General features: G+C 36.6%; 1 protein-coding gene and 1 long non-coding RNA gene across 2 annotated transcripts in view; one reads left to right on the top strand and one right to left on the bottom strand.

Annotated features, from left to right (window-relative positions):
• The window catches only part of LOC135710379 (uncharacterized), a 163,238-nt gene that overhangs the window by 139,328 nt on the left and 395 nt on the right, over nucleotides 1-23,515 (bottom strand). The gene's annotated exons all lie outside the window — the stretch shown is intronic.
• On the top strand, nucleotides 588-23,515 carry LOC135710378 (acylphosphatase-2-like). Its single transcript, XM_065232945.1, has 3 exons — nucleotides 588-987; nucleotides 11,281-11,407; nucleotides 22,909-23,515. Exons 1-3 carry the CDS (start codon nucleotides 918-920, stop codon nucleotides 23,021-23,023), a joined length of 312 nt encoding a protein of 103 aa, XP_065089017.1. The 5' UTR covers nucleotides 588-917; the 3' UTR covers nucleotides 23,024-23,515.

The raw sequence follows: 23,515 nt of genomic DNA, 5'->3' as shown, positions 1-23,515 counted from the left end.
TAACCCCCAAGGGCACATCAATGTTGTCGACACCTGACTGCACTTCAAACATTTAAAATTACACTCGCTGACTGTAAACAAGCAAAACAAAACGTCGAATGCGTAGGTAAACTTCACAACGCAATTCGCACAGATGTTGTACGTCAAAAATACAAGAACGCCGTATTTTCTGACAAAACATTAAGATAAGCGAACAATTTTAACGATCTCTGGAAAACTCTACAACTTTCTGCGTCATTACGTGCACCGCTTGTTGCTACAATAAATTTAAATCTGAAGAAGGCCCGCCATCGGCATTAATCTTCATCACGATCATGCACGCTCGATCGACTGTAGCCGTAATTTCTCACCACATTGATTGAGCCAAAATCAATTAAAAATAAATCTCTCTAAAGATATAAAAAAACAGAACACAACCGACGACAATCGAACTGCAAAACAGACGCGCGCGGATTTTCTCTCCCGTTCTCTGTTGTGTACATATTTTCGGCGATCGATCATGTGAGTGGTGTCGCTGTCGGAAAAGCCGTGAGAGCTTCGGGAAGTCGATCAAACGGATTGCGCATCCTCAGAAAGTTAAAGGAAAAGCTAACAAATTCTAATTACCGCACCGGACCGGCAACCAGTCGCATTTTGGCAGTCGTAAGCGTTCGACGATCGACAGAAGGAAAATCAGTTCGGTACTATCTTATCCGACGGTGGAGCCCATCGATATCGGTGATCAGTGAAAGTGCAAAAGAAAAGATATTTTTAGTCCGTTTGAAGACACTGCGAAGACAAAAAGGACAATCATTCGGTGGCGCAAACGTTCGAGAATCTAGTGCATCAAGTGGATTGTTTCTAGAACATTCAAGCGATTGAGCTTGAGATTATTTCAAGTGCAAACAGAACTTCAGTGAACAACAACACAACACATAATGGGTGTCCAGGACGTCCAGGATCACGTGCCTGTGCAGTGCGATTTCGAAATTTTCGGACAGGTGCAAGGTGTGTATGAAGACGAACTCTCGAAGACAACCGATGCCGTAATACATGTGTCATAAATTACTTTGGAGTGTCTCAAAATGTATATTCAAAAAATGAAACAAACGATAATCCCCACTATTATGAAATGATGGATCAACTAAAAAAAGTTAGGTCACATATCTTCATCTTACGTCAATGTTCAATCTTCTTCTGAAAAAGTTTCACCCAGCAAGCGGACACAACATGATGTAGATCGAATCTCGCTGCTTGTGGACGGCGATACAAAAGAAAATATTTTTAAAAACCGATTGTTCCACTTTGCTCGGATTGTTTTCCTCGGACTGTCCGCTTGCACCCCTTTGGGGAACGAGGGTACAACAGAAAAGATTGAACTCCTAGAGCAAATTTAGCATCACACGAAGCAGCTCAGCTATGCGATAAAGTAATATGTTCTGTCTGCTACTGACACCGCAAAGCCCAGGGCGATCACATTTACTTGAAAATGCTACAAATTCCGAATTATTTATGAGTATTTTATGTTTTTCACTCATGATGCTATTTAATTAATATCTCGAAAAAAATTAATTGATAACCTATATGTGAATCATTTCACTTTTTTCAACAAATCATCAGTTTGTTTAAAACTTTATGATGGAACAGAGGTACGAACCGAGAACCATGAACTTGAAATATCTATCCCTTAGTTCACCTGAGCTTCTCAAGGGTATTCTTAAAAAAAAATTTTAAAAATAAACCAAACAACGAGCTCTATCGAATACAATAATTTTGTCTTTCAAATAGAAGACTTTGACCTTCGTAATCCAAGTGAACTTTGAGTATTGTAATTAAAAGATAAGTCCTAAAGCAAAAAAAACTATAATAAAACTTCAATAGGTCGAATGTCAGTTACAGTCAACTCTCTACAACTCGATATTAAAAAATACAATTGACACCGTCTTCAACCATAGGCTGCACAGATTTAACACTAGAACAACGGACAACACACAATACCCAGTAGACCATTTTCGGGTTGTGAAAAGTTCCACTGGCTGGAGCGGGAATCGAACCCTCATTTCGTGGCACTCACAAACGCCTGAATGACGGGGGACGCCGCTAACCGCACGACCACGATACAGGCATTGAAGAGACCACCGAGTTGTATTTAAAACACCAATCCCATAGAAAACTTTTGACAAAACTCAGGTAATCATGACATATCCTGACGCAGTAGGTTCCTTTTTTGCATTCGCGTTGTATTCAAAGATCAAAATGTCATGATTACTTGAGATTTGTCAATGATGTAAATATTTACACGTCGTGCATTGAAGAATAACTCGATATCGATATTGAGTTGTGAGTTGAATGCTTAAGATTTTCAGCGCAATACGATGCTTGTGTGGCCAATACATAATTTTTCATAGTATAAATTACGCAGTAGGTTACAGTGCAGTGAAACATTATTCATGTTTAAAAAATCACCAGGAAATGATTAGATGAGAAAACTGCTTGCGAAGGGTCTCCATCAAAATGTGGTGTGATTTTATGGTTGTTTTTGAGTTAGTTTAGTAACACTTTTTTTCCTCTGTTCGGAACCCAAAACCACTGCGACCAGTAAGTTGATGTATTGTAGTATATCCCCTTAGTTTAGTGCATGTCGTATTACTCCATCACTATTGACAAATGGGGGCTTATTACGGATGTCACTTCACGGTGAAAACTTGTCACTTGTCGTCACGGTGAAGTGATTCCCATTTGATTTGTACGGCAATCACGGCTCTTATTATGAGTATCACTTCCTTATCACCGTGTAGTGACACCCGTAATAAGGCCCATGATGAAATATTCGATTTTGTTTACAGTTGTCATTCTTGCATTTATCGCAAGGATCCGACTCTAATTGAAAGGTCCCGCTCTTTATACCCCTCGGAGTGTTGGAACATTCTCCAAAGGCGCGGCCGCTTTGTCAGTCAAAATTGGATTCCTTAGCAAAAAAATTAAGAAATGACATTGATAATAACCATGCATCAGAACCCTAGTCTTAACCACTTCAAACTAGAGAACAACGAATAGAAGATTAGGAATGACATAGATGAAGATTAACCAACTCATTTTTTCAACAAGGCATAAAAAGTAACAAGGACTAAGATGTGTTCCTTTGATTACTGAAAAATCCTGTTCCTGTTCTAGTTTGAAGTAGTCAGGACTAGGAATCGGTGGTAGATCTTACATCCCGTACCACGAAAAGCTGATCTACCCACGTTACGGGGCATAACATAATAATAATGAGTTTGAAACTTGTTTACAGAAAAGGACTGAGTGAAAACAACATTGGCGGGATAATTTGTAGTGCATTAGTCTAATACGGTGTGAAATGCGCAATAAATGATTGGGTACATGGTACATACACCGTGGACTTCCGGTAATCTGACCGTGTTTAATCTTAACATTTTTTAGTTTGAACCCCGCTAATCTGCACGCTGCGCAAATAAAAAAAAATCAAACGTCATTTAGCACATGGAATGAAGAAACGCGAAATGGAACGATGCGAAACGGACCGCAGAATCAAAACAAAACATCAAATAAGGCTACCAAAAACTCGCTTTTCTGATGATCATAAGATTACAAGCAGCAAAAATGAACCCCGTTAATATGCATGAAGTGTCGTTAAGACTATCGGGGGTCCACGGTAGTAGGATTTTTAAGAGGAAGTTAAAAAAAAATATGTCAAATAGCAATGACATTCACTTGAAATGCATTCTAGTGTACATTTGACAAATAATTGCCATTAACTTGTATCAGTTAGCGGACTTTTGGTTAAAAGGTTTTACTTAGCGAGCGTTACATGAACATTAAAAAATTATCCAATATAATTTATTGGAGTGGTAGGGCAAGTCAGCTGTACTCTGAGCTAATATATTTACATTGAGTAGCTGTGAGTTACTTGTATTTGCTCGAAAAATAACGAAGTAGCCTCAATTTTACTTTGTCCAAACTGTCATATTTACAAACACTTCTTCTTTTTCATCATATTTCAAGCTTATTGCTTATCGCATATTAGCTTATTGTGTGCTCTCAACTTAGTGTTCTAGATGCATTTCCACAGTTATTAATTGAGAGCTTTTGATGCCTGTACCATTTTTGCATTACTTTAATTGCACAGACAAACAGACATAACTCCTTGAATGAGTTTTTTTTTCTTGAAAACATAGTATCTCAAAACATAGGACCTCAGTAACGACATCTCTCGGGAAAAAAGCTTGCTCGTTAAGTCGCAAACAATATTGCATGGAAGGTAAATAGAATATATAGAAACGTCGTCGTGATCCAATGCCAGCGTTCAGCGAGTAGTTCGCGGAAATGATAATTTTCAAAACAATCGTTAAATGCGCGAACGATGATCCAGATTGAAGAGCTACGTCTGTTTGTCTGTGGTAATTGTGTGGCAAGTACAATCATACTATACTCTATGCCCAAGGAAAACGAGAAATTTTCCAACCCGCAAAATTCCTAGACCGGACCGGGAATCGAACCCAGCTACCACCAGCATGGTAGTTCCTTTGTAGCTGAGCCTTTACCGGCTGCACTACCCTAATAAAAATTGTATGGTTAATTTGCTTAACGACGTGTTCTGGGTATCATCCAAACCATTTGTGGAATAGTACAATGATTTGGGTTATCGTTCGTTTATGATTATTTTTATTAGGGTAAGGGAGACCTCTCATTTACAAGCACGCAAACGGTAGCCATTATGAGCAGTTTTTTTTTTTTTAATTTCAAGTAAGGTATTTTTCTATCGGTAAAACAAATGCAAATGATCACTCTACACAGTGTGCCAACAACAGGTTTGGCACAGTTCTGGCAGACGCATTGACACTGTTGGGCATCCTAAGACATTCACGTCAAATTTCGGGAAAAAAACTGGCAACACTGTTTCAACTGTTTCTGCGGAAAAAAAAACATATCCATGGCAACTTTTACTAGCAGACATAATTGTGACATAATTAATGGACGATCCCTAATGAAGGATAACAATTTCACTAATTATTTTTATTTCTACTTATTATAAATTGTGGCATGATTCTTTTTCAGAATATTGTCATAGAGAACCCTTGAGAGATTAACTATTGGATTTGCTCTCCCTGATGTTCTTGGAGGAATTTGATAATAAACTCATCACCGCAGATGGTCCAGCTCCTTGAACACTTACCAGATTTACTGTATTTACCACGGATAAAGTATCTTGCAGCCGTTCTTCAAATCGATTCACCATGCAGCCGGTAGTGCAAATCAATCTGGTTCTCCACATATCCACATATTAGTGTTGGTGGACACACAATGTCCTTCATGGTTTTGGCGAGAATAGGTCTGCAATGGTGCCACCTGGTAGCAAACGATGAACCATCGTAAAATTTATATCTGGATCGAAGAAAGAAATGGTTCACAAATCGAAAACTCAACAAGAACTATGCAAACATTTGACAAAAAAAAACAAATACAAAGAACTACTCACCTTGGATTCCCTTTATAGATTCCATAAAACTGGTTTCGAAAAAATATTCTTTTTTCAACGATTCAAAACGGTTTTTCTTCTCGTTCGGAAGCTGATATCCTGCGGCCAGCTCACATTCTTCACCGTAATGCTATTTCCTATTTGTTCGAATTCCAATGCCTATTCCTATTCGTTCGAATTCCAATGCCGTTCAATCACTTTTGGCTTAAATTTTCCATAAAAAATACACTTTGTACCACGCATACAAATTTCACCATCTCGTTTCGAAACAGAAAACAGAAAACAGAAAACAACAATCGAGATGATAATCTACTATAGATTACTTTCTAATCTAAGCACTGCGTATGGAGAATTAATCAGCAAATGAATAGAATAGGGGAAATGACGGCTTCGGCATGACAGACTATTTTCGGCAACACAAATTGAAACACTATTTTCACTGGATTTTCTTACGAAACCACTTCGCTGAATGCATGCAAAAGATTCTTTATGCTTTCAGCTTCAATTTGACTATATTTTTACCACTGAGAAAAAGCAATCAAGCAAGGTTTTCTTGAAATGCAACACACGCACTACAAATTGTAGCTGATTTCGAGTTGCCGATAATAGAACAGCAAATTTACATGCAGTTCAAATGGAACGGTTGCCGAAGAAAAACTGGTTGCCGACAATACTCGCTCTCACTAGAGAAGATTGGAGCTTTGTAAAAGCGTTTCAAAACAGTTTTTGACAATTCTTTCGACTGAAATTGTTAGAGCAGCTGGCAGCAAAAGATTGTAAACAAACCAATACTGCATATGTGTGCGTTCCTTAGAGAAAAAGGCTATAGAAAGAAGGTCGTTGCTTAGGTTGCCGAGAATACGTAAATTCCCCTATATTGATTCTATTTTAGAATAACTATTGTCTTTGAGTGGCTCGATCAAACCAAAACATTCAATTTGTCAAAAATACCGGGTTTCCAAACATGCCATAATATTCACACTAAAACGCAGCCTGCTTGATGACAGGCACTGTTGGTACAGCCGGTACATCTGCGGCACACTGAGAAAAATAGTGGTACAAAACAAGTGTGTAGAGTGTCCACCCCTTGATGCAAATGCAAGCTGAAAACGTTTGTCTATGTTCTCACATATATCAAACGAACATTAACAACTAATATGGATTTAAAGGAATTATTGTATAGTTCGACATCCTTTTCGGTAGTAACGAGAAGGATAGTGTTATAATTGATACCGTCGTTAAGTTGTACCCTGATCAGCGCTGATAAAAATCATTCCTTCTAAACTCAACTTAGCTGAAAATGAAGACAACATTAATATATAGACCAAATACCTGCATGAATTTGAATTTTCTTGGAATTTTGACATAAAAGCATTCTCTTGATCAAAGCAACCTCTGAGTATCGAAGTCAACGTTTTTGTTCATTTGTGGCTAGATGTTCATTATTGCTTGTGTCGTTGTCAATATTAATATTCGTCTTCATATTGGAAGGGATGATTTTGAGGATCAAATGCACAATGATTAATTAGATAGAACGTGTTGTGTAGATTTTTACACACAGATCGATTTGGGTTGGATAATTAAGCACCGATTGAACCACCTGCACATCCCTATGAAATAAACATCTATCGAAACAGTTCCAGTACAATCTCAGAATTTGAACATATTTTTAAAATAAGCTGACTCATATATACACATCAATTCGTCTTTTAAATGCGTTCATTATGTCACCATTGTTGAAAAATTTGTACTTATATGCATTCGCTTCTTTGAAACTACGTAGGCAGGGAAATGGATGTAATGCCGGCCTAAATGCCCCTGATTTGGGCCCATACATAAATTCAGCAATCGACTAAATTTTCAATAGCGACCAACATATCCATTAGTAACGTCCCAATAACGCGTTCTTCTAGATAAAATTGATAAATAGCAGATTTTTAGCGATGGGCCCAATCTTAGGTCCATCCTTTTCCGTCGTCCAGGTTTTAGTACGAACTAAAACCTGGACGACGGAGAATAACGAATAGCGAGCAAGGGCGCTATAACCTAGGCGAATACAGCATTCCCTCCGTATAGGTTACGTCCGCACACCGCTCTCTGTTGTCCTTCGACTGAGGTCGGCTGGATCGATTGAGGGATGGCAGTGGGTGGGCGGTGCCGTCCACGCTTGTACGGAGGGAGGACTGTACGCTCGAACACAAGGGGTAAATACCTGTGTTCCATCCCAGGAGATCGGACAACCAAGGAGTGTACATTAACTTTCTTAGCTCTGTCACTCCCAACGATTTATATAGCCTATTTTCAAATCCTGCATACGGAGCGGTTGGTACGGTATGTCCCCGCTCTTTGATTACCTGTGGATTGAATGTTAACCACTGTCTATACTTATTAAGTAGACATGGTAAACATTCACTTCCACAAAAATTAACTAAACGCTACACAGTAGGCCTGGCCGCTTTATTGTTGGTTTCACATCCTTGATGTGCAGCAGGCATTAATAATGACAAGAAAAATGATAGATGTATCATTTTCCAGGATTCTTTCAAGTACTGGCTGTGTATGTGTAGACTAGACTAGACTAGAACTAAAACCTGGACGACGGAAAAGGATGGACCTAAGATTGGGCCCATCGCTAAAAATCTGCTATTTATCAATTTTATCTAGAAGAACGCGTTATTGGGACGTTACTAATGGATATGTTGGTCGCTATTGAAAATTTAGTCGATTGCTGAATTTATGTATATACACTGCGGTGATCATCAAAAAACCTGATAATTTCATGAATTGAAAGGACTTACCTTTTTGTAACTAACCTAATAAATTAATATCACACTTTTCACTCTTATTGAGAATTTAGAATGTTTAACGCTTGTTGCACTTTAAAACTATGGACCGAACATAATGGACGTAATTTTGAGACGTGTTCCTAATTATGGCCTTCGAACTTGATTTGATAACTTTGTTTTGGTATTGGTGAAACCATTCGACAGTTGACGACGACTGTTCACTACTATAGGAAAACCCCATAAGTAAATGTCGAATTTCGTGAAACGTTGCGTATGGTTTCTAATCCTTTCACTCCACTGAAAAGCCGGCGCCGGTGGTGTAGTGGTAAGCGTGACTGCTTTCTAACACCCCGATGGGTCTGGGTTCAATCCCAGCCGAGGTCGTTTGGATTTTTCTGAGGCATAAAAATCTCTGGTCTCTTCCCTTCGGAAGGGAAGTACAGCCGTTGGTCCCGGCCCATGTGTGTTGAATGGGTGCGATACCCTACGCAGGTGTGGAAGCTGCCTTCCTTTCCTGCACATTCGATTGCCGTCAATGGATGGCAATCGATGTCCGTCGGTGATTGGCACTAGATTGCGGAACAGAGACCGACGTTAAATAAAGGAAAGAAGAAGCACTCCACTGAAAATCCCGAAGGCAAAATGTTAATCTATTCGTGAAAGGACGGGTCGACACGGTATACACGCTATTTCTAAACAACCCAAATTTGAGAAGGAGCTACTCATATTCGTCAAAAGTAGGGTACCCCAAATTAAGTAAACAAAGTTTAGACTTACAAGATGACGAATGAAAAACATCGACCTGAATCCGGACGATGTTGTTCATTAGTCATCTTGTCAGTTACAACATTGCTGGTTGAATTTAGGGTAGCCTTTTTTACGGATATGACCCGAAAAAAATAATTATAATTAAACAACGAAATTACAATGATATTTACTGTTGAATTTTGAGTACATTAAAATTTATTGTTAAATTATTGTACGGGAGAAAAAATAGATTTCGATTTTTAACGATACAATGCTCTAATAACGAAAATTAGTATGATGAGATCAAATTTGTTCGAGAAAAATCACTTTTTTATATTGTTAAGATGCTTAACCACTCCCCTTTTTTACTGTAAATTTCTCAAAGACCATGATTTTGATTGTTGTGAACCGTGAATTTCGTTGTGATTTTATGGTAATGGACAAAAATTTCCAATGCTTTGACAGTAAATGTCATGGTTACAATGACAATGAAAATCATTGTATTTTTATTGGATTTTTTTACGGGGCGTAGATCCTACTCCAATTTGGGTTGTTTATAAATAGCGTGCAGTCAATTCTATTACCGTTAATTCAAACATGACAGCAAATGAGACTGACTCATATTTGAATACGTTCAGTCAAACTCGTAAAAACGTACACGAAGAAAAAATGCTACCTAAAATTTGAGTGCTTTTTACTTAATATTGAGTTCAGCCTCTCACTTGCACTCTTTATTGTTTTCAAAAAAGGAACGAGAGATTGGACCCAACCAGTTTCTTTTGAGTAAATTGCATATTCTCAAATTTACGTGAATTAAACTTAATTTTGGGTAGAATATAGGGGAAATGTTGGCTTCGGCAAAAGCTTAACCTATTATCGTCAGATGGGTAAACAAAGTCCTAGAGCACTCAAATTTGGCCAATAGTTGCTCTGAAACACAATGTATCTACATGCCAAAATTGAGCTCTCAAGAACGTTGTTTACCCCCTGACGATAATAGGTTAAAGTATTGCCGAAGCCAACTTTTCCCCTACTTAAGAGTAGATATTTTGTTTGCTGGTTTTAAATGGAAACTACTTTCAAAGATGCGATTATGCGTTTAACTCAAATTTGGGTTATTGGGCTGAACCCCGGAATTGAGGGAAAAGTATTTAATTTTGGGTAGTTTTTCATCTCCATGTAGGTCACTCGTAGAATGAGTAAATTTTTATAAAATATGAGTAAATTTCACTCATATTTGTGTGACATTTACTCATATATGAGTGACATTTACCCATATGTGAGTAAACATTTACTCATTACATGAGTGACCTACGTTTTGCGAATTCTAGTGAACGGGATTCAAATATGAGTTAGATTCATTTACCCAGGCCCTTCGAAAAACTATCAAGTCGAACAATGCACCAGGTCATCTTCAATAGGACGAAGTTGCATCTATTTTGGGTCTATAAATGATGTCTATTTAAGTACAGTAGATAGACATTACATCCACGTACCTGAAATGTTTTCATGTTAAAATGATGAGATTAAACAATTTTCAGTCGTACCTAATCAATATCCAATTAATAATAATATCTAAGCATACATGTTGACAGTGAAATAATGACTGCAGTTCAATTATTACATAAGAAACTGCTCGAATGATATGATCAATTTAAATGTTATGCAAACCCAAAAATTTAATTGAATTGAAATCTATGCACATTACGATAAAACTGTTTAAAATAAATTCAAATGTTTAGGTTACTATAACTTTTTTTCAAATAAGAGTTTTACATAATCTAATCGGTTAATACATTCAAAAAATTATAGTCAAAAAATTGCACAAAAATTCAAAGCAAGGTGTGATTTTGCATGTGGATTAAAGAAATGTATTGACTAGAAGCATATTTCTTGCTATCATCAATTTAGAAAAAGTAACGTGAGTTTATTTATGGTCGCCCAGGTTTTAGTACGAAACTACAGTCATCTTGGAAACAGTGAGATCCATCAACTTCGACAAGGCAAGCAATTTGACCGGTTGCTTATTTTTAGCAAACATCAATTACTTAATTGCAGCTTGGAACCTATCAAGTTGCCAACTATAATTTATTGCTCGCTTCACTTGACCATCGCATCGGTTGTCTTCCAGCTGACATGTAACATTATCAACGTCCTGTAACAAGACAGACAAAAAGCACTCTTGCCATAGTCTCTTGCGTCGTATAAATTTAATAACTTCCTTTTTCTCACTCCATTCTGTTTGTTTCTATTTCCCGCTATTGTTGTCAGGATGTGGATTCACAAAACACTGCAGAGACAACTGCATAGCACTCGGCATCAAGGGATGGGTGAAAAACTCCAAACAGGGCACAATCATGGGCAAAATGCAGGGAGCCAAGGGAGACGTCAACAAAATGTAAGTATACGATTCTTTTCAGCCATGTCACCTACCCTACATCGGAAACAGCATCATCGCCATTAATTAGGTTAAGGTTAAACGGAAAGCCTATTATCTAATTTAAAGCAGAGCAGAGACCATATCAACAACCGAATACACATAATAACGAGAACACTTCGTTTCATTGCCTCCTACTATTGGGGCGGCGTGCTCTCGTAATTTGCGTGTCTGTAAGCGAGATCTATTTTTTTTTTCTCTAGAAGCTATTAATACGTGAACCGCGCAACTCGACTGATTGCATCAAGTTGGCAGGCGTCTTGGCTTGTATAGGAAAACCGGCGACAAACGGCCCCTCCTGTCTTGTTCCACCCATCACCCGCAAAAGAAACGGGCAAACACAGTCGGTCTAGAAAATTCGTCAAAGAGATCAACCAACCCACTTCGCGTTCACTGACATACCTACGATGACGGTGCCGACGATGACAGAAACGGTGGTTTCGAATTTCAATTTTGTTTGCCTATCTCGTGCCCCTAGGTGTAGTGAAAGGCTATAATATCAATCGAAAATTAATTTTTCGTTCCAAGACCAAAAGGTTCACTTTAAGCCCATTTGATGGTATTGACTTTCATCTTGATCGAATATTTGGTTCCGGAGATATGACCAAAATAGTAAAAACTTACGCTTTTATTTCACATTTTTTTTACTTGAACGATGTAACGGACCTAAACCGAGAAAAATTACGATTGACTGAACAGAATTTCCCCTTAATTTTTTCGTAGTTTGCCGTTGCTAGCGGTTGTTGGATCTATCTGTGATTTTTTTCTTCCTACGTGTCCTCTCTTCTCAGTTTGTACCGTAAAACGGGGTGAAGTTGATTATTTAGGTGCAGTTGATCACTACAACGTTCAATTTTCGTTTCTCAACGATAATTTTTTGATGATATAGTTATGCGATAATTTGTTTAGTATTTCATTAAGTAGTTTAAAATAGTACTTTTGAAACATTTCCTCTAAAAAACGATGCATTCTACCACTCTAAATGTACAATTTTGTGAAAGTGATGAAGTATGAAACTTTTAACTGTTCCTAGAATCAGATTTTGTTTAAATGTTTTTTTTTTTATAAAAAAAACCTCCAGTTTGAGGAGTTTCAGCAAGCATGATTCAAAGTGCCCAATTTTGCTTGGGTATTCATAACCCTAATAAAAAATTACCATAAACGAACGATAACCCAAATAATAGAACTATTCCACAAATTGTTTGGATGATACCCCGAACACGTCGTTAAGCAAAATAACCATGAAATTTTAATTAGGGAAGCAATCAAAAATGTTGCACGACCGTACACTACCCTACATTTGAGATGTTTTTACATAATTTTTAGTTGATCCTCTCACTTGAACTCGTAATTGATGCCAAAAAAACCCAACGATATTTTTTTCTTTATTTAGAAGGCTTTCAGCCATTGGCTGCTTCGCATTGGGGCCCAACGATATAATTCAGTCTAATAAGTTACTTTTGAGTAAATTGCATATTCTCAAATTTACGTGAATTAAACTTTTTTTTTTTAGTTCCGCCAACACACCCCCACACCAAAGAGCTCGCACTGAGAGCCCCTTGGTAGTGGATTCCTCGATGATATTTTTTAACGTTACAAGAGAAAACATATTGACATATAAATACAACATAACTAATTTTAAAGGTGTGTGATGCAAAACAACAATTATTAACAAAGTTAGGGTGTACCCAGTGGAACAAAGTTCCTTTGAAGGGATCCTCAACTAATAAACAATTCAATTAATTAATATATACAATTTAAATATCTTAAGCTTAGCGTAAAGAGTGTAAATTTGATAATTATAAATCGATAGTTGACACGAATTTATATCAAGAACCCGTTGAGTTGAAGAGTGGAAAACAATTGTTGAAGGTGATAGATGATTTTTATGCACCTATTTTGCAATACTTGGAATTTTTTAGTTTAGCCTTGCAAGCATGTCCCCAAACGATGATTAAGTACTGCAGATGAGAATGAATACAGTCATGATAAAAAGTTAGAAGTGCGTTCGTAGGCAACACCATACATTAGGCCACATAGAGATGATACTTTGCGTTGTACATGTTTTATATGATCCCCCAAGAGAGCGTAGGATCTAATACCAAGCCCAAATATTTAAAACTTGATACTTTCTCTATTACGTTAGACCCAATTGACGGACTGTTGTATGGAGAAATTTTTTTCCTCGGTGAGTGGAACACCATATATTTAGTCTTTGATAAGTTTAACGAAAGTAAATTAGTATCAAAGTATCTCATGAGTACCTGAAAATCATCGTTAATGCAGGAAACGATAGATGCAGTATCCTGATTTGGGTAAAAAAGTGCTGTATCGTCAGCAAATAATTCAGCTATTCATCTATCGTAAATATATATGGTAAATTTCCTATATCGTTTATATAAATAAGAAATAAGAGAGGTCCAATCTAATCGGAGAGAGCTCTGTGCTTATTTATATACCACACACTGTTTCCTATCACTCAAATAACTACGTATAATGTCATCAGCCAATCCACGTATGTCATAGCTTTCTAATTTTTGCAGAAGAATATTGTGATTCCGGGTATCAAATGCTTTTTTTAGTTCAATAAAGAGGCCTCCTACGATACATTTATTATCAATTTTATTCAATAAAAAATCAACTACCTCGACTATTGCTGTAAAAGTACTACATCCTTTCCGAAACCCGTATTGAAATTTATACAAACATTAAATTTGTTCAAGAAATTGACTATTTACTAGCAATTTTTCGAAAAGTTTATTGACTATAAACAGTGTGGAAATAGGACAATAATTACAAGGATTAGACACATCGCCGGCTTTAAAAATAGGCACCACTCTTGCTACTTTGAGACAATCTGGATACTTCCCTTGTCTCAGTATACAATTGAAAAGTTGAGTAAAAATATTTGCAAACTCATTGAGGTTATGTTTGATGATACTTGCCAATCTTCCAGGGCCACAGCTTTTTTTTTAGTATTTAGATCATTAATCAAGGAAGAAACCTCAATTACATCAGTAGGTTTGAGAAAAATAGTATGCTCTAGACGACTTACAGTATCCAAAGGATTTAAGTTATTTTTTCGAATACTACCAGCAAGATTAGCTCCAATGTTTGAGAAGAATTGGTTGAACATTTCACAAATTTCTGAACTATTTGATGTTTTATGTCCATCATATTGAAGTTCAATATTTGGAGCATGTTTTTTCCTTCCCAATATGTATTCCATTTAAATTTTTCCAAACCTTGGCACTACTTGTGTCCTCAAATAATTTTATGAAATAATCATTTTTACATCTTTTTTTAGCAATATCAGTTTTTAGTTATATGTTTCAACATTTCTTTCAAATGATCATTATAAGGATTTTTCTTTACTTTTGACGTAGTACTACGTCTTTGATTTCTATATGGGGGTACACTTTGTGGAAACAGAAAATGGAACATGTAACAAATTATGAAAGATTTGGAACGTTAATAACTCAGCTGCCCCTGGTCCAATTTCAATAATTTTATCACCAATCGATCATAAATATAGCTACGCATTGATAACAATGCTTCCGAATGTTGATTTTCAACAAAAAAAAACTATTGAAAAACTGGTAAATGTCCAGAATTGTCCAAAAGCGTCGAATTAACTAACAAATCCACCAATTACCTACATGCATTTGCTGCTTCCCCAGCACAGTCGTCAGAGAGTAGTAAGTAGACGAAACAAGTCGAAGTGGCATTCGCCTCCGATCCTCGGGCGCGTGCGAATAGGGAGGATGGAATTGCGTAATATTTTGCACACTCATCGCCATACTCAGAACCACACGCTCCCAACGACCACACCACTGTGTGGTGGTGTTCGGTCGTCGAAATTAGTAGCAGCAGTAGCAGCAGTAGCAGTGCTTTCGGCTTGTGGCGTTGAAAATTGTTCTCCAGTAACAACGAAAGGCTGCCTGCAAGCAGCGAGCTGCAGAGCCCACATAAGCAACCATCAAAGAAGGAAGAAGCTGCACCGCTATGCTATGGATCGGAATCAGTAGCTCTTCGTGAGTCGCTGCGGGTCGGTCATCTATGCCAAGCGTGTCACCCTCGCTCCAAACGACATACAGCTCGACAGCCTCATCCGTGTTGAACACCCAGCTCAGAATTACTCAACCATCACTACAAAACGGTCCTTTTCAGGACCACCATAAATTTGTATTATTTGGACATTTGTCAAGGTCATCAGCTCCCGCAAGCAGCTAGCTATCAAGGCTCAACCTGGTCTCTATAGAAGGTGTGGAATTGTAGGCCCGAATGTATTGGTGAGATTAATTATCGTCCGACCATTTTCCAGAACACGCTGGTAGGAAGTGTTATAGAATTTAAGAGAAGTGGGAATAATTCGCTTTGGGTGTATATTCAGTCCCCAGAAAGCCAATAAAATCAAATTTGTGAGAAAATTAGCTCTCACGAGTTCAATCTCTCGAAGTCCCTCCTTTTTTTACATATTCTGCACAAACGATACTTTCCGCCCGCCCCATTCATATAATTCGGAAGGAAATCCTGTGAGGGGTTAATTGAATACTCTTTAATACCAAAATGCACAAAACTTAAAAATTCATAAATAACGAAAAATTCAAAATACACCTTTTAAAGTCGGGTAAATGAATCGAAAATACTCAAGTTGACAGTCCCTTGGATTCTCTTCATCAACTTTCTGTTTGAAATAAACACTACAAATTTGATACGCTTACAAATAAAAAACGGAAAGAGTTAAGATAGTTGATGATTGATCAATTAAAAGAACTAAATGTTCACATTTGTTCCGTCCACTAGCGGTCCTACGTCAAGCTTCCGTTCGTGCCCCTAAGCACAGACCCTTCTACTTTTTTCAAATATTTGTTTTTAAGTTTGCCACGTATAATAGTTAAGCCAAGGACAATGTTTAGTTTTAACATTCACTCGTTCACTTTTCAACTTGGTGCATTGTGCTAATTATAAGCCGTTTTATAGCGATAATGGATTCATTAACATCTTCGGAGAAAACGAAACCATTTAAAAAACCAGTAAGGAGTTGATTAAGTTTGTAGTTATCTACATTTTTTTTGGTTAACACGACATGTTCTTTTAGACTGCTTATTCTGAAGGATGAAACAATTACTAAGTGATCACTGAAATCCGAATAAATTGTAACATTTTTTGTACAAGCAATATCCTCTTTTCGTCCAATAACATGGTCTAAAATTTTATTACTAATTGGGCGAGTTGTATATGTATTCGAACATAATATAATCATATAATTCCAATAAACTTGTATAACGACAAACAATATTATTATTAATTAAATTTATTGGAATATTCAAGTCACCGACAATAAAAAGCGGACGTGAACCCTTAGTTGCCAACAAACTCTCCAGCTCATTATGAAATTGATTGAAATCGAAAGAGGTCTGTAAACTCCTACAATATCGTAGATCAATCCATTTATATTAATTTCAATATGAATTAAGTGCATTCATCAATAGAGATGTTTTTCTTTACATTAAAGCTCAACCCATTCTTGGCATAGACTGCAAGACCGCCAGAGGATGTATCACGACAAGAAAATATTTATATTTATTTGATTTAGTAGAGGATATGTATAAGGGTGTCCCAAAATTGCACTATGCCTGGAAATCTGGGGGCTCACCCTCCAAATGATAGCTAAGGGTGTTACAAACAAACTTTTGTATGGCGGCAACTCTGGGAAATGTTGTTTAGAAGTCGCCCCGACGAGATTTTTGAAAAAATCCATTTTATCCAATAAATATTTTTAGTTCTTTAAATTTCAGCGAAATCTCACCCCTTTAAAATTTTTCGCAGATTTGCAAGGGTCAAAACTATAAGAGAAAAAAATGTTACGGCATGTTCTGTGTCCAATTTGTTAGTTACAATTTTTCAAATCCTCTAAAATGATGTTTTTTGTTGTACATCACTGCATTCAATCATCAAAAGCTATTATCAATCAAATGCAACAGAAATATGGGAAATTTATAAGCAAAAACTTTGCCGAAAACACTTTCACCTCATTTCTAACCGTTAAAAAGTTATTCGTGATTTACTGTGGAAAGAAAAGTTCCGAATTTCAATACTTGCAGTATGTCCACTAGCAAATCAAACTATCATTGAAATCGATGAATACAAATCACCTATTTTGTTGCAAATCACTTGATAACATTTGTTTCGAAGTTTCTAGAATTCAATAGGAGGATATATGAGCGGAGAGGGATCACACAATTTATTAGTTTCCATTTGATTGCCGTAGCAAGCAGAACCAAAAAAGAAAATCATGTCACCAAAAACCAAGCTCAAGTCGGATCTCATCACCGGTATTGCGAGGGAGCATTTGCCCAGAAACCGTTTGCCGTTGGAGTTGGCCGTCATCAGGTATTTTCGATTCAAGCATGAAACCCAACAATTTTCAACCGGAAAAAGCATTCAAGTTGTGGCTACCAAAGTTGTGGAGATTTGGAATCAAGCCGGACATATTTCTGTTGCATTTGATTGATAATAACGCTATGTTTAAAACCCACTTTTGATGATTGAATGCAGTGATGTACAACAAAAAACATCATTTTAGAGGATTTGAAAAATTGTAACTAACAAATTGGACACAGAACATGCCGTAGCAATTTTTTCTCTTATAGTTTTGATCCTGGGAGTCTGCAAAAAACATAAAAGGGTGAGGTTTCACTGAAATTTTAAGAACTAAAAATATTTATTGGATAATAGCTATGAAAAATAAACTTTTTTCAACAATCTCGTCGGGGCGACCTCTAAACAATATTTTCCAGAGTTGCCGCCATACAAAAGTTTGTTTGTAACACCCTTAGCTATCATTTGGAGGGTGAGCCCCCAGATTTCCAGGCATAGTGCAATTTTGGGACACCCTAATATGTATGTAATGTCGGCCTAAGTGTCCCTAATTTGGGCCCATACATAAATTCAGCAATCGACTAAATTTTCAATACAACCAAAAATATCCATTAGTACCGTGACGCGTTCATCTAGATAAAATTAATAAATAGCAGATTTTTAGCGATGGGCCCAATTGACGAGTGCACGAATAGATTTGAGTTCACTCACTCGACAAAAAGTGACACAACAGCGGGGCCCTGTTTACTAAAAATGAACACATGAATAATACTCACGTAACATTTGAAACGGGTCTATCAACTTATGTACACAAAACTTGTTGAGCCTTTTTCGCACGAACCGAATACGCTCACGTAAACTAACAACACCATCGGGCAGAGGAAATTCTCCCTTTCCCTATAGTGCTCTTGGTTTGCGTGGGCGTACTTCGGTTCTCGTGAAAAGGACCTAGCAAATTATTTACAAAAGTTGATAGGCCCTTTTCAAATGTTACGCGAGCATTATTCATGTGTTCATTTTTAGTAAACAGGGCCCCGCTGTTGTGTCACTTTTTGTCGAGTGAGTGAACTCAAATCCATCCGTGCACTCGTCAATCTTAGATCCATAGGCCAACATTAGAGCCATTTCCCCTATCATAAAAAATGATTTTATGTGAAAAACTGATGTTAATTGCCTACATTTAGGCACATTTTTTTAACTATTTTACAACAGAATATGCAGTTTGTGTGTAAACTACGATTTTTGTTCAAATGTTAACACCAGTTTCTTCTTCAATGAACACAATGAAGTACAAATGCTAACCTCTGAATATTGCATTGTATGAAAAACCTGCATTATCAACTTCGACCCAGAGTTGATAATGTGCATTTTAATTCTAAAAAATAAACCAAAACTAAATTCGTACATTAGAAAAGCATTTGCTAGTAATGGTTTGAGAGGTATTTGTCTGTGTGCAAAACATATGGTTGGAAAAATATTCAGATTTATCGATAAAAAGTGATCAACGTCCCCCCGTTTTACGGTATTAATTTAATAGGTTGTTGGCATCGTGGTCGAAATTAATCACGTTTTCGAAACCGAGCGCACAATCTTTCGAGGCAAAAGTTTCAACGAGCTCTATCTAACGATATTGATATTGACATAGAGGAAAAATGACCTCGTGAGGTCGTATTTATATCATAGAAATGACCGTGCATACGATTTAACGAATCTGTGAAAGGACTAGGAACACAGGTTTCTAGTAGCGTTTGTGGGCAATGAAGCTGCAAAAGTTAGAGGGAATAAATCCTACTGATTCTGTAGGATCTGCATTGCATAAAATGAGAGCAAGACGATAGACAATACATGCGATAGACATAATTTACGATAGGCACAATGGACGCAAGACTAAATTGACAATAGGCATAATTCACATTTAACCCTTTGTCTTTATCTTGGAGTCAATGCAATCTTGATTATTCATCAAAACGTTTTTTTCCTCTGACATTTTTGCATGCTAAAGCCTTCTTGATAGGGGAAATGACGGCTTCGGCATGACAGTCTATTTTCGGCACCCCAAATTGAAACGCTAATTTCACTGGATTTGCTTACGAAAACACTTCGCTGAATGCATTCAAACGATTATTTAAACTTTTAGTTTGAATTTGATTATATTTCTAGCCCTGAGAAAAAGCAATCTAACAGGGTTTTCTTGAAATGAAACACACGCACTACAAAATGCTGCTGATTTCGAGTTGCCGATGAAAGCACAGCTGTTTAACACGCAGCTCAAATAGAAAGGTTGCCGAATAAAAAGATGTGACGATAGTCTCACTAAAGAAGATTGGAGCTTTGTAAAAGCTTTTCGAAACAGTTTTTGACAATTCTTTCGCCTGAAATTGTTAGAGCACTTGGCAGCAAAAGATTGTAAACATTATTTATTACCCGTTTGGAAGGATTTTTGCAATGAACTTAGCTTTATTTTAGAGGTACAGACAAAGGGTTAAAGTTAAATGAAAAATCACAAAATTATCCATTCTTTTCCTCATAAACTGTTCTTTGAACATAACCTTCGGACACATTCTACGTGACGTTACATCGGTTTTTACCTGATTTTTCCAGTTTTTGTACCGTAACTGAAAAAATTAAGAGTAACCCTTAAATATTATTGCAGATGTGGAAAGTGTTTGGATCAAAAGTAGCTCAAAACGTATTCGTGAGCAGTTTTTGAGTAGTGTAATTGAGAAGTGCAAAACGTTGTAACGTTACGAAACATTGTAGCTCAACAAATTATGTTGATCTACTCAAATCATACACTATTGGTCAATTATAATACTTTAATTATTTTGTTTGTATTACTTCTGCGTGAAGTTACATAGTTGTGCGGTACAATCGATAGAACTGTTTCCATTCGTCGTAGGTACATTAGCAAACCGGCGATCATCTCTTTTTGCCAGTGTTTGGTAAAGAGAGATGATCAACCCGATTCGTACCTTCCTCAAACTTGTGTTGTGTTTCAGTTACTGTACAAAAACGTGAATACATCCAGCTCTCATTTGAAGAACAAAAGAGCAAAAAAAAATCATCGGCTGTCAAAAATAACCGTTCAGAGATAATCATATAATTTCTTGAGCAGTGAATTTTGCAAAAAAATATCAAGGAACTTCGTTGAAGACTTATATAACTTTAGAGAATTTCTCAAAACTTTAGGGACGTCGTAGAACTTTGAACATGATAGAAATTCAGAAAAGATGTTAGAAATTCTGGAAAGATAATTAATACAAATTTAAAAGCATAGTGATTTTGTAGTAGTGCAGAGAATCTAGTAGCAGTTCGAGAAACTTCATATAACATCAAAAAAGTGCAGGGAATTTCATTAAAGTTAATTTAACTTCGTAGAAGTTTGTCATACTGATCAGAAGTTCAGTAAACTTCATGAAAGCTCAGGAATTTTTGGAATAGTTCAAATAACTTCTTAGGACTTTAGGAAACTTCGTATCAGTTTTTCAGAGATCTTACTTTTTCTATACTTCTTGGAAGGATCTGAACTTTTTGGAATTTTAGGAAAATTCCGTTTAATCTCAGGGACCTACCCAGATTTCCAGGAATATTCGTACAAAATGTTAAGTATCTTCCCGTATGTTTGAATAGGTATCTTTCATAGATCGTCAGACATCTTGTTGGAATTAAGAGAGTGTAGCAACATATGTAACTTGGATGAATTCGCGGGAGAAAAATATCTACACAGAATTCCAAAAGTCTTCAAAATATAGACATGTTATCTGAGGCATGTATCATAATGAAACTACAAAGACTTGATCTTGAAATTCCCATTTGAAAGACATTTTACAAGTTACAAGTTCTTGGAGAATTCATTAGGTTACAGGCCCCTGATTGAACCAGAACAGGGTGTTAACTTGTTACGACCCCATTTTTTTACATTATTATCAGACTAGGCACAACGTTGCAAACTTTATAGAGGTTTTATAGGATTCTTCAAGCCTAAATCATGGTCTACAAAATCTTACTATGTGACCAGCAATGAAGTTTTTGTCCTTTTTGCATGAAACATGCGTTCGTTATCGCTATAAAAAAATTTCACGAGTTTTTATACATCATCTGAAAGAGCTTCGTTTTCTGACCACAACGATATTTTTATCGATCCCATAGACATTCATCTCGATTTTTAAATCATTAAATATTGACAATATTTTTATGTATTTATATCATCAATATTATAGTCAATAATTTCCCTCCGCGTCAATACATTGATAAGTGTGGGGTTCGCTATAATATCACATTAAACTGCAATTCTAGCTACAAAATGACATGAAAATTATGTGTCAAATTAAATCTTTATAACAAATCATATAGAGTTCATGTGAAATTATTATGACAAATCAAGTAGAACAATGGATGAGGTAAGGGTGTGTTCCATTTGGTGAATTTTCACTTAAATTTGACAGATGGAACATTTTCAAATAAACCTGCTATTCGAGCATACTTATTTCTGACCGTACAGGAATCAGTTTTGACAAACACCTTTTCAAAATCGGATCAACAAGAGAGGGATTTTTGAAAAGTATAATTTATTTTCGAAGTGCAAATTTAAGCGAAAATTCACCAAATGGAACACAGCCTATGTAACAATGACAGATTTTCTCCGTCAATTTTCTCTTGGCATCTCTATGGCCATTTATAGACATTTACAGCTACACACAGTTCGATAAAAGAAGTTAGCAGCTAATACGGCAAGAACGGCAAGAACTGGGTTTGAAGCAAAGTTATTAACAAAAGAGAAATTCGATTAATATAATTGATCAATGTTACTTAGGACGTAACCATTTTAAATAAGGTGACAATTTTCATATAATACACAACACGACCGTCAACATACACCCTTCTTTGTAAAATTGACTCTTCTTTACTAAATATGTGAAGCTCTGACCAAGCCACATACATTAGTTTTGGCCTAATTCATCCATCCGAAAATAAATATTAGTATCACAAGCAAAGTTGACATGTTTCCGATGCGTAATTGTTGTTAAAACAAAATAGTGTTCAAACTATTAACTTTACATATGCTTTCTTCTTCCTAGGGTCGACTGGCTATCGAAAACCGGCTCACCTGGCTGCAAGATCGACAAAGCGGAATTCACCAACTGGGGCACACTGTCCCGGTATGCGTTCACAGACTACGCTATTAGATTCTAAGGACCCCCGAAAATCCGCTTGGCTTAATTTTAAAATAGAACCATGATAGCAACCGGCAGCGTTAGGACGATGTCTGGTGCTAACTTGTGCAAACAAAACTGTGGCTAATAATGTAAATGTCAATCTCCAGATGAAATGATAAATATTGCTAATTAGTATAGCAACTGATAACATTAATAATTGCTATCATCGAGGGATTTTAAACTAAAACTGTGCTGTAATTGTATGTATATTTGTCACAACTAGAACATATTTTTCTTTATTTACGCGTGTATAAAGCAAACCAGCAAAACCAAAACATCGATTAATCGATTCGAATACCGGTATCGGAACAGGCAGTGAAAATGAAAGGCTTTATTACCTAATTCAACACTTTTTTCGGGCCCGAAAGAACCTTCTAGATGACAGCGCTGTCTAGCTTTTAAGTTCGACATATTTAATTTACCATAGAGGATGAGATTATTAATAAATACAAAGATCTATTACAACTTA

Source organism: Ochlerotatus camptorhynchus, unplaced genomic scaffold (genome assembly GCF_037179485.1).
Source record: "Ochlerotatus camptorhynchus isolate MF236.1 unplaced genomic scaffold, CSIRO-AGI_Acam_v1.1 ptg000379l, whole genome shotgun sequence".
NCBI lineage: Eukaryota > Metazoa > Arthropoda > Insecta > Diptera > Culicidae > Ochlerotatus > Ochlerotatus camptorhynchus.
Note: the sequence above shows the minus strand (reverse complement) of the source record. Positions and strands in the feature narration are given on the sequence as shown.

Bases quoted from the DNA above. Each gene is read 5' to 3' on its own strand.
- LOC135710378 (XM_065232945.1), top strand. From the start codon at position 918: ATGGGTGTCCAGGACGTCCAGGATCACGTGCCTGTGCAGTGCGATTTC. The intron at 988-11,280 runs GTGTGTATGAAG...TATTGTTGTCAG, and splicing joins AATTTTCGGACAGGTGCAAG to GATGTGGATTCACAAAACAC. The intron at 11,408-22,908 runs GTAAGTATACGA...TCTTCTTCCTAG, and splicing joins AAGGGAGACGTCAACAAAAT to GGTCGACTGGCTATCGAAAA.